The sequence below is a fragment of the Megascapheus bottae genome, chromosome 20 (genome assembly GCF_031878675.1).
Source record: "Megascapheus bottae isolate mThoBot1 chromosome 20, mThoBot2.hap1, whole genome shotgun sequence".
NCBI lineage: Eukaryota > Metazoa > Chordata > Mammalia > Rodentia > Geomyidae > Megascapheus > Megascapheus bottae.
Genome location: NC_143528.1, coordinates 35,315,379 through 35,327,611, shown reverse-complemented (window position 1 = coordinate 35,327,611; position 12,233 = coordinate 35,315,379). Strand labels below are relative to the sequence as shown.

The following is a 12,233-nucleotide window of genomic DNA, read 5'->3' as shown; positions in this document are numbered from 1 at the left end:
CCTTGGAAGATCTTGTGGCTTTTTCTTGTTTGTGCCTTTGACTACTTTTCTCTCTAACTTTTGTGTGTGTGTGTGTGTGTGTGTGTGTGTGTGTGATTCACCCACCATTCTTTTTTTTTTTTTTTGCCAGACTTGGGGCTTGAACTCAGGGTCTGGCTGTTGTCCCTGAAATTTTTTTGCTCAAGGCTAGTGCTCTACCACTTTGAGCCACAGCTCTACTTCCTATTTTTGAGTGGTTAATTGGAGATAAGAGTCTCATGGGGACTTTCTGTCTGGGCTAGCTTCAAATGGTGATCCTCAGATTTCAGCCTCCTGAGTAGCTAAGGATTACTGGTATGAGTCACCAGCACCCATTCTGTGTCAACTGAAGCCACCATTATGAGATACCATCCTTTTGCCTATCATTCTCCTTTGAATCTTCCTATTTTCTTCATCTCACTTATCAACCCTTTATGTTACATTATTTATTAATTTACTACTAGAATTCCACTCATTAGAATAAAAGAAAAGTTTCTATCTTGCCTGTGCACAGCTGTGTTTCCAGGACCTGGTGGCTAGTATATGAAAATGTGTGCTGTTTAGCTGCAGTATTTGATTGCTAACAGTTCAGGGGTATGGTCACCATTTATGGAGTGCTGCCATTGCCTTTACTTTTGTGTATGTGTGTACCACTGGTGTGTGTTTGTGTAGGACACAAGTGGACTCATCTGGGTCAGTTATCGGTTGACCTGTGTTTTTCATCACAGGACCAGAGCAGGGGAGGCTGTTCTTAGGCCCTTTGACCCTCAGCACCTTACAATCGATGAGTAGGTAGGACAGTCACAGAGTGTAGTGACTATTAGTTCATTTTTCGTGGGAGGAAATGAGACCCAGAAAGGGACAGGAGTCTTACCTGAGGTCTTACACAGCCTGATAGACACAGAATTAGGAGGTAAGGTTCTCTGCCTCTGCTTTTAGTGACTGAGATGCACAGCCTGGCTCAAGCAGATCTGCAGCTGTATGTTTAGGGCAAAGAGGGAAGTTTCCTGGAAGGGCATGAGGAAGTTGAAACATCTGGGTCCTGGAGGCTTGAAAGTATTCTTGAAGGCTGAGCCTCATTTCCATTCCACAGGGAGATGCCTGCTTGTGGCTGGAAATTCTCTTGATGAGTCGGGGAGGAGGGAGGGATGAATGAACCCCCCCCCCCAAACCGAACATGACAATAGAGGGTCTGCTGGGTGGGTCTGGCACATTATGTGCTGTGCTCTGTGTGTGTGTGTGTGTGTGTGTGTGTGTATACTATGGGCTTTTCAGCCTCATCTCCATGTACTGATTCTCAGACTTCAGAGGCAGCTTGAGAATTACCAGGAACCTATGAAGTCCAGGTGCCGGGGTACCAGCCTCAGGCCCTGGACTTGGCATGTCTGTCTGTCTGTCTGTCTGTCTGGTGGTCTGAGTCACTTATGCCCTGAGTTTGAGCACCTCTGCTGTAAATCAGAGTGCATGTATATCAAGGCTGGTATTTGAGGATGGCCTCCAGCAAGGAATATTTTTATATCAACCACTGTGCATTTGTTTGTCTGTTTCTGGCATGTTGGTGGTTCTGGACTTTTGAACACAGGGCCTTGCTAGGCATGTGCTCTACCACTTGAGCCATAGCCCTAGACCCTTTTGTTTTTGTTGTATTTTGAATGGGGCCTAGCTTTTTGCCTGGGTTGGCCTGGGTTGTGAGCCTTCTGTTCTGCTTTCCAGGTCCTAATCAGCTAGGATGACAATCATGCCCGGCGGGCCCCAGCTCTTCATTGCTGTACTGGTGTCTCTACCACTGTTACTTGGGCTGGTCTTGAACGTTGAGCCTCTGGATCTTGGCCTCTGGTTGTAGCTAGGATTATGGACATGAGCCACTGTGCCTGGCTAGCAGTGCTTTTTAGTGAGTCAGAAAGATTCAGAACCGATGAAGATATCAAAATTTAGGTTATAACTACATAGGTATTGAAATATAGAAAATGTGAGTCAAAGAAACAAATATTTAAGAATTAAGAGAATTAAAACTTAAGAATTAAGATATTAAAGAAAAATACTTAATTAAATATTAGTACAGCTGGTACTATTAACAGGATCCAAATTCCATGGCCACATTTGGGCAATTACAGTTTACCAAACCGAGCTCTCTGCAATGTTGAACACACAGGTAACTAGGGAATATCTATTGTAAGTGTTCTCACACGGCTTCTGAGCAAGGTGACCCACTGCCTGGGGTGAGGGTTGGAGTGAGAGCTTAGGTGAGAGCAGGGGCAAGGTGGGTGTGCAGGAAGCTAGTATAGAGCTTCTGGTCCGGAGGACCTCTTCCCTTCTGCATCTGGCTGCACTCCCTCTTGTCTGGCCTTTGTGGAGTATGGAAGGGATAAAGGAGCCAAGATGTGTTCCCAGGGGATGGGGCTGGCAGGCTGAATTCATTGAGGCTTTAGAAAGTGCCAAGCATTATTAAATCCTGCCCTCCTCTCCACTGGGCAGCTGCTTACCATTTACTCTTTGACTCATCTCTGCTTCTCTTGCGACAGGCCTGGGGTACCCACAGAGGAAAGGGTTGGGTCCAGGCTGTCATAGGCCAACCAGACGTGGCATGTATTTCCAGCTCCTGAGTTGCTCTCAGGTCCTGGGGTGGTCTCAGCTCTCTGAGCAGGGAGAGGTTGGAAACTAAAGGAGTGCCTCCTGTTCCAGAATCTTCTGCACATTTTGATCCAGGGGCTGTGGTGTGCAGTTTGAGGGGTCCTGGTGGGTCCTGGTTTGTGTCTAGAATAACCCATTTTTTCTTCCACCCTGGTGAGGCCCTTCCTCACAGATGGGCAACTTTTGGTGGATGGAAGGAGAGTGGATGGGCTGGAAAGGAGTGTGTGGTGTGTTTGGCACGTGTTACCCTTTTCTCAGGCTTGCATACACCTGGCTGGGCCCCTGCTTGGCTACCTGGGGCCTGAAGAAGGCTTGAGGAGGTGACTGCTCTCTGGTATCCCGTTCCCACTGGAGAGGGTGAGGGAAGGCAACTTTTCAGTAAGGAGGCAGTTACTGTTTGGATCACAGCCTTCTTTGATTTCTTTTTTTCTTTCTTTCTTCTAATTTTTTTTTCTAGGAAATTTACCAAGTTCAGACCCAGGGGTTTACATGTCCCGCCCCTAGCAAATGCTTTCACTATTCAATCTCCAAATGGAAGTCACTGGGGCTGTAATTACACTGGCATTAGCTCTGGAACATGCTGGGAGGAGGGGAGCTGAGCACCTGGGGGACCTAGACACAGCCACAGGCCTAAATTAGCTGCTGTTCAGCTTGCAGTAGTCTCCCGCTCCCGCCCCGTTCTCTCTCCTCCACCTTGGCCCCAAGCCGCTTGCTCTTCCCTCCCAGTAGCTAGCTGGCATTTGACAAGCACAAAGACTGGCTGGTCTGGGGACCTGATCCTCCCCAGAGACAAGACCTCCTCAGTAGCCTCTGTGTTCACACCTGCCCTGGGCTTCTTGCACGTCCTGCAGTATAGTTTCATGGCAGCTTTGGAGAATTCCTCCAGTGGCCACATGTTCCAGCATGACCAGATTCCCTATCTGGCTCTCCAGCCTCTTCTCTTTTTATTCTCTCCCTCTATTTCTGTTTCCATGCACAATGAAAGGTGTTCTGTTTATCCTTACCCTTGTCTTTGCCATTTCCTGTGTCTGGGAATCCTTTTCCACTCTCTAGGCTTTTTCTGCTGCTCCTTCTTGAGTCAGGGATGTCACTGTGTCCCTGGTCTCCTGATTCCCAGGAGGACCTTTCATCTCTGCAGCAGGTCTTCCCTGCAGGACTTAACATTGCCACAACAACCAACACAGATGGACCACGCTTCCATCCCCAGCTGTATCTCAGGCACGGTTGCTGCCCTAGCAGCTGAGGAAATGTCTGATTCTGAGGACTTCAGTACAGTTACATTTACTGCTGGAAGCTGGTGACACATGCCTTTAATTTTAGCTGCTCAGAAGACTTACATTTGAGGATCCAGGTTTGAAGTCAGACCAAAGCAGTGAAGTCTGTGAGACTCATATCTCCAATAAACAGATAAAAGGCTGAAAGTGGAGGTGGGATTTAAGTGGTAATGTGCCATCCTTGTGTAAAAGTGAGAATGTGAAGCCTTTAGAGTTCAAGGCTCAATACCAGTTCTCTCTCTCTCTCTCTCTCTCTCTCTCTCTCTCTCTCTCTCTCTCTCTCTCTCATTGGTAGGTTAGGAAAACAAACCTTTACTTGTTTTGTGCTTTAATTCTGTTTCAGAGCACCTTTACATTCCTAGAAGAACTGAGGCAAAGTACAGAGCTCCTGTGTCCCATCCCGCCCCCTCCCCCCAGCACTAGTTTAAACCTGGAAGGGTGTTTGTTAGAATCTCCGGATGCTAGAGCTCTGGCCTGCCTTCTCCAGAAGAGTCCCTAGTGACAGCAGGAATTGTCTTGGCTTCTTGTGCATTCAGTGGGTTTGGAGACTTGTGTAATGAGGGCCTATGTGTGGTAAGTGTCACAGAGAAGAGTCTCACTGCCCTGGGCAAGCTCTGTGTTCTCCCTATTCTTCCTCTCCTTCCTTGCTCTCCCTGCTCCTTCCCTTTTTCCTGACAGCCACGGACCTCTTCAGTGTCTCTGCTGTTTTTCCTCTCTCCAAAACGTCATATAACTGGGATCTTGTGTATAGTTTCTTCCATGGGAAGTCGCGGCATGCCTTTTTACAGCTTGATAATTCATTTCTGTTTTAATCACAGAATGATATTCTCTTGTCTGAATGCACCCCCAGTCCTTTATTTTTACAACAAAGAGAGAGGGAGACTGAGCTGGAAATGATGGATAAAGCCTGTAATCCTAGCTACTTGGGAGGCAGAGATGGGGTCGGGGGAGATCTGGCTTGAGAAAAAGTTCTCAAGATGCCTTCTTAACTGGATAAGATGTGGAGTACCTGTTATCCCAGTGACAAAGGCAAGCACAAACAAGAGGATTGTAGTCCAGCCTGGCCCAGGCATAAAGAAAGATCTGTTGGAGATAACCAACACAAAAAGGGTCTGGCAGGGTAGCTCAATTGTGAGAGCGTACCTACTTAGCAAGGGCAAGGGCCTGAGCTTTAAAACCTTAGACCAGAAAAAGTGGGGTTGGGGGAGGGGGAGAGACACACACACACAGAGAAAGAGAGAGAGACAGAGAGAGGCAGAGAGAGACAGAGCGAGCTTTTCTTTCTCCCTTCACAGGTCCTATATGGAACTAGACTAGCTGTTGTAGTGCAGGCTCTGTCTTCATTGCTGGTCCTTTAAGCTTTCACTACTGAGCCCCTTCTCCCTTGGCCCCACTTTATTTTTTTATTTTTTTTGCCAGTCCTGGGCTTGAGCTCAGGGCCTGAGCACTGTCCTTGGACTTTCTCAAGGCTAGAGCTCTACGCTTGAGCCTCAGCACCACTTCCGGCTTTTTTCTATGTATGTGATACCGAGGAATTAAACCTGGGTCTTCATGCATGCTAGGCAAGTACTTTAACCACTAGGCCAAACTCCCGGCCCCATTGGCCCCACTTTAATACTTGATTGTTTCTGATCTTGTTTTGACCACCATTTCCTGCTCTCTGTTACTTTGCTTCCTTAATGATACTGGTAACATTTGGAAACACTTCTTAGAAGCTGGATATTCTTTCATTCACCCAGTGTTTGAATAGCAACTGTGTATCAAACACTGAGCTCCGGGAACTCAAGGGCTGTTTTGACCTTTCCTGGGATTTAGATTTGATACAAACACAAAGAGTAAGTTTATACTCTGGCTCTCTTTACTATAGGAAAAATAAGTCAGAATAGGTGGTAAAGGGAGAATGGAAGCTGTTACTATGCCTAAGGTACTTAGGAAGGAAGGTCTCAGGGATAACATTTGAGTACCTACTTGAGTCAAATGAAGAATTACAAAGTCCCCAGACCATCCAAAAGATTAATGTTGGAGTAGAGTGGTCATAAGGAAGGAGTAAGTCCCAAGGTCATACACAGCAGTGCTGGTCAAGGAAACACAACATGGAATTCTATATGCATAGATGTGGGGTAAGAAATGCTTTAGTATTTACATTGAAAGCTGACCATCTTATGCAGAAGATAGAGATGAAAAGATTGTGGATCAAGGTCAGCTGGGGCAAAAGAGGGAAACCCAATCACAAAATAACCAAGCCAGGCTTGGTGATACACACCTATAATCCCAGTGAGGTCATGGCCCAGTAGGAGAATGCAGACTCAGAGCTTTGCCTGGGCAAAAGGGAGAGACTGAATGAGAACTAAAAGCAAATGGAAGAGTGGCTTCAGTGGTACGTCTTGCCTAGCCAATACAAAGTTCTGAGTTCAGTCTCCAGTATAGCTATGAAGTAAAAATTTTGACAATGTTGGTGAAGCTAATTTTGATGCTTTAACGCCATATTCAAACAGTTTTCCCTTCAACATGTAATATATTTACAGCTTCTTAAGTATTCAGAATCTGTTGTGTATTTCAAAATCTCGTGCATGTATTCAAATGCGCTAGCTGCATTTCAAGTTGAATGGTCATGCGTGTCTGGTAGCTGCCATATTGGAGAGCTATCAGCACAGAGCTTGGCAGATCTGTGAAGGCTGCTGAGTGACACAAAGAAGTGTCATGGGATGCTTTGTGTCAGGAATGATCTCTGCCTTGGCTTCTAGAAGGTTCATTTTAGTTGCTGTTGTGGGTGCAGAGGGGAGAGCAGGGACCCAGAACAATGTAATTTGGACCAAGTGGTGAATTCTGCATGTGTTTTGGAGATAAAAATCTCTGGGCTTTCTCGATGTGGAGAAGAGAGGAGTTGAGGGCAACTAGAACTTCCCTTGAGCTCCTAGAGGGGTGTACTGTGGCAGAATAAGGTAGCTGCTGGCAGAGAGGGTAGTATATACGGATCAGGGATTGAGATGTGAGTGTTGGGGTTTCAGGCAGAGTTGGACTGATGAGCCTGGGATTCAGGGGCCATATCTCAACTGGGGAGGGGAATGCTTATTGACATTAAGGCCATCAGGAGTGGGTTCCTGGAAGGAAGGGCTGGGCCCTGAGCAGTGAGGATGGGAATCAGCAAACTAGGCTGAGTAGAGAGGTATTAGGAAGATGGCAGAGAACAGAAGGCAAAGGAGCAAGGGGTCAGGTAGAAGAGTGTGGTCCCTTGTCTCCTGATGATGGACTGGGGATCATGGGGTCTGAGGACTTCTGACCATCCATGGGTGGTGAGGGGAGGAAGACTTTAATCTGAAGTGGGCTGAGGAGAGAATGGGAGGAGAGCAAACCACAATTGGCTTCACTTTAAAAGGGCAAAGAAAAATGGGGTGTTAGCTGGAAGGGGTATATGATCATGAAGGATCTCTCTCTGTCTCTCTCTTTCTGGTGATACTGGAGTTTGAACTCAGGGCCATGTGTACTTGCTATGCAGGTTCTTTACTACTTGAGCCATTCCTCTAGCCTTTTTTGCCCAAGTTGTTGTTATTGTTATTATTATTTTTTTTGTGAGTCATGGGGCTTGAACTTGGCCTGGGCACTGTCCCTGAGCTCTTTAGCTCAAGGCTACCACCCTACCTTTGAGCCAATCTCCATTTTCCGTTTTCTGGAAGTTAATTGGACATAAGAATCTCAGGTCCTTTTGTGTCCTGGCTGGCTTTGAACCTTGATTCTCAGATCTCAGCCTTCTGAGTAGCTAGGATTCAGATGTGAGCCACCATGCCCAGCTGTTATTATTTTTTGAATAATGTCTCATGTATGTGCCTGGGCCTAATAAGACTGTGATTCTCCTTCCTGTCTGAGTGTCTTGTGTAGCTGGGAATAGGAATGAATTTCATCTGGACTGGCCTTCAGTCCTTCTAGATCTCCTGAGTAGACAGGATTACAAACTGGAGTCATGTTGCCTGACTTTTCTTTTTTTCTTTTTTAAGATTCGATGTAATAGCTAATGGGAGTGGTTTAGTAGGCAGATAATAGGTGATCTGGTTCATGCATCCAATGATCCTAGCAATAGCCATTGTTTTACAGACAAGGAAAGAGAGGCCAACCAAGTTTTAGTCACTTGCTCAAGGGAACACAATGGATAAGTAGCTAGGCCAGAAGTTGAAGGTTGATGGCTTGTTTCTTGAAGGCCCAGTCCTATCCACTTCTTGGTTTCCTAGCTGGAGTGCTTGACTTTTCCAGGCTCACTTGGCTTTCCAAGGTTCAGGCTTCCTTTGACCATGTACACAATGCCTAGCAAAGAGGTGGGGCTTGATAGACCTTTAACCATCAGGTGACCAGAACACCAGGAACTGCATGCTGCACATGCTCAGTCATCAGGCCTTCCATGGGGAGTTCATGGCCTCCACTGGCCTTGTCCCATGTCCTCCTCACCTTGAACAAGACCCTGCATGGAGGGAAGAGCTCCCGAAAGACCAAAAAGCTCTGGTAGGATGGATAGAGAGCAGATAGAAAGGCCCTGACTTGCCTACCTGCTGTCTCTGGTATACCTCTCTCTTGGGTGGTCAGGTTCTAGAGCGCTGGGTGACTGTGGGTGGGCCTCTCGTTCACCCTCACCTCAGTTTCCTTATCTGTGACATGAAGAAGTTTTCAGGAAGGTGTGGGCAGTCTGGGGTCCTGTCCACTCCCTCTGCCTGCCATCAGGCCAGAGGAGAAGCATGCGCTGCAGGTGGAAATTGGCTGGTGGCGGGAGCCAGGTTGCCTCGGTGACATGTCTCTTGGAACGGCTATCCCTGATTATGGGAAGCGACTGCACATAGCAGAGCCATTCCCGTTTTGTGCCTGAGACATTCTACTTCTTGGTCAGAGGCACAAAATTTCCAATTTCAATTTCCGAGTTCGAACACATCTGAGCTGTGGTGGGTTATGTGTTTAGCTCTTAAGGCTCATGCTAGGGATAGCCCTGACCTGACCATGGCAAATCTCTCAGCCCAGGGATTCCTATCTGCAGAGGTTTTCTCTAAACTGAAGGCCTGCTAGATGAGCTGTTGGAGGGATGGAAGTCTCTGGGTCTCTGGCCATGTGATCTTAAGTCAGTCATGTAATTTGCTGCACTTCTTTTTCGTGTGAATGGTCAGAATTTGCACTTGCTAGACAGGTGCTCTATTGTTTGAGCCAGGCCTTTAACCACTCTTTTTTTTTGGCTTTAGCTCTGCAGATGGGAAACTGAGTGAAAGATCAGGCATATGGAAGCATACTGATCTCAGGCATCCGTGTCCCTTCTGCCTGGCTGGGTGGGCCTCTGACTTGAACTCTCCTTTCTACTCTAGGGACAGGGGTAGACCCAGTGGTCAGCACCAAGAGCAACCACTGCCTGGATGCTGCCAAGGCCTGCAACCTGAACGACAACTGCAAGAAACTGCGTTCCTCCTACATCTCCATCTGCAACCGAGAGATCCCGCCCACCGAACGCTGCAACCGCCGCAAGTGCCACAAGGCCCTGCGCCAGTTCTTCGACCGGGTGCCCAGCGAGTACACCTACCGCATGCTCTTCTGCTCCTGTCAGGACCAGGCCTGTGCTGAGCGACGCCGGCAGACCATCCTGCCCAGCTGCTCCTATGAAGACAAGGAGAAGCCCAACTGCCTGGACCTGCGTAGCCTCTGCCGCACGGACCACCTGTGCCGGTAAGAGCAGCTTCACCTGCGGTGTGGTGTGGATGGTTCCCCGCCCCCCTTCTCCCGGTTCCCTGGAGCTCTCTGGATTATGTTGACCCCAGTGGAGGGTGGGAAGACCTAACCCCTGGGCTAAATCATGTTCCATCCATTCATTCACCTGTCCACCCATCTATCCATCCATTCATCTGTTTTGTCCATTTGTGGATTCATTCACCTTTCCTTGCCTCCTCCTTCCCTTTCTCCTTCCTTTCCTCCCTCTCTCCCTCTTTCTTCTCTCCTGCCTTGAGTTTGTTGTTGTCCCACTCTATATCTAGAATTATGCCAAGTACCACAAGAGAACTCAAGATGGACGCCCTAAGTAATTTATAGTAAAAAAATCGCTGACTCCTAGAGTCTTGGAAGAAGACTATAGATAATTTTGTTCCCTTTCTAATAGAAGTCCTGCCTAACTTCTTGTAGTGCTAAGAGCTAACTTGGTGCAGACTGAGAACTGCCCAGGCTAGTATTGGCTGAAGAATAGATTCTGGAGTTTGACAAGGCTGATTTCAAATGTTGTTTTCACAACGTATACTAGCTATCTGGCTTGGAACAAGTTTGAGAGATTTCCTGAGCTTCCATCCATCCTGCCAGGAATACCCATACCCACATGGCAGGATTACTGTGAGCATCAGAGAACACGTGCAGAGTTCAGCACAGGGTCTGGTGTAGAGTCAATGCTTTATAGATGTGGAGCCAATTTGTCAGGAAGCATTTTTTGGTTAGAATGAATAGAAGCTTGCCCCTTTGTAATTCTTGTGTTTTCCTCTTGGTGCTAAGACTTGATTATTTAGAAGTAAACCCCATGTTATCCAAAGAACACTCCCTACCCCTGGGAAACAAGGAGAGAGGAACTGGTTCCATTCAGGCATCTGCCTCAACCTCTGGATCCCAGGGAGGGAGCCTTAAACCTCTGAGTCTAGGAAAATGAGAAAAACAGTGAGGCTGGGATTGCAGCATGCAGCGTGGGGTGGGTGCACTTGGAGAGGGTCTGGACAGGGAGGCTGCTAGACAAACGAGGAGCATCATTCATTACAGGTATTTTGCAGGTTGCCAGCTGTGTTCTGGGTATTGTTCTAAAGCCTCACTTAAATCTACACTAAGTCTATAAGGTCGACATTGTTATCTTTGTCAAGGGAGGGAAATAGATGGAGAATGTAACTTGACCAGGTTATACATTTTGGAGTTGGGATTCATGTGATACAGATTCCCTCCCCTCCCCTCCCCTAATCTCCTTTCCTCTTTCTTTCCTTTCTTTCTTTCTTTTAGTGCCAGTCCTAAGGCTTGAACTCAGGGCCTAGGCATTGTCTCTGAGCTTCTTTGGCTCAAAGATATTGCTACAGCTCTACTTCTGGCATTTTTGGTATTTTCTTCCTTGGCTGGCCTTGACCTGTGATCCCTAGATCTCAGTCTCTTGAGTTAGGACTACAGGTATGATCCATGAGTGTCCAGCCTGAGCTCTGTGTGTGTGTGTGTGTGTGTGTGTGTGTGTGTGCGTGTGTGTCTACTGTGGTATACTGCTTGCTCTGTGCTAAGACAGCAGCTGAGGAAATGAGGGACAGGGGATTGTTTCAGTGAAGAGTAGTAATGCTAGTTGACAGGAGGAGTGATTGTCTAAAGTACCCTGGAGGCAAGAACCATTTCCATCATGTTTACTCCACATCTCTTTCTAAGCATGGCCGGTAGTGAGCATTCCACAGATATTAGTTGAGTGAGTGTTGACTGTGTTTCCTGGTTGAATAACTATGGGTGATGGCCCCTATTGTAGGCGATGGTGATGAACACACTGCATGTGAGGTATCTGGGGGAAACCATTGATGTCCCTTTGGCAATATCTGGGGGGCATTTAGCCTAGGATGTGGAGCTCAGTAGAGGCTGGAAAGAAAGGATGAGTTTAGGAATACTTGGCTATCACTGGAGATTGAAGTCATTGCCTTGTTGTAAGGAGGGTAGGTGGCACCCTCAAAAGGGGTCCAGGTTGGCAGTGCCTGCTGATTTGGGTGACTTCATTAGCCAGGTGATTAAGTGAAATCACGATGTGAGTGGCAAGGACTGGGCTCTGCTGGAATCATGAAGACTTATTGGGAAGGACAAAGGAGGTAGGGGATCAGAACACTGGAGAGATCAGAAGACTGTCCAAGAAACCAGAAGAGAAGAGAATTCAATTCAGTGACAGGAAGAACGCAAAGCTGAGTGTCTCACTGTGCGTGTGTGTGTGTGTGTGTGTGTGTGTGTGTGTGTGTGTGTGTGTGTGTAAAGCTGATTGCTGATGGAGAGGCAGAGGTAGAGGCACTGGGTACAAACCACTGCCTTCAGAAGGAATCAGATTGGTGTCTGGGGCTGAAGAGGGATACGGAGTGGAGGCAGCATTCTTTTTACTAGGGAGAACTGGGCCTGTGTGTACATAGAAAGGGAGGCTCCTGTTTTGTTTGGTTTGGAAAACAAGCTCCGCTGGAGTTCAGAGAAAAGACTGAGCATGGAGCTAGCTGCAGGGCTCAGGAAAAGCCCTGTGAAGACAGTGGGCTTTCTCTTTTGCTTACTTAGAAAAATACACCAAAGACACACACAGACTGAGGTGTTTTGAAATAAAACCCT

General features: G+C 47.3%; 1 protein-coding gene across 2 annotated transcripts in view; it reads left to right on the top strand.

The window, feature by feature from the left end:
• Nucleotides 1–12,233, top strand: part of Gfra2 (GDNF family receptor alpha 2) — a 74,626-nt gene that overhangs the window by 24,363 nt on the left and 38,030 nt on the right. For both annotated transcript variants that reach the window (XM_090354271.1, XM_090354270.1), the window contains one exon: nucleotides 9,257–9,611. In XM_090354271.1, the coding sequence (XP_090210397.1) occupies nucleotides 9,257–9,611 (355 nt within the window). The remainder of the gene's footprint in view (nucleotides 1–9,256; nucleotides 9,612–12,233) is intronic.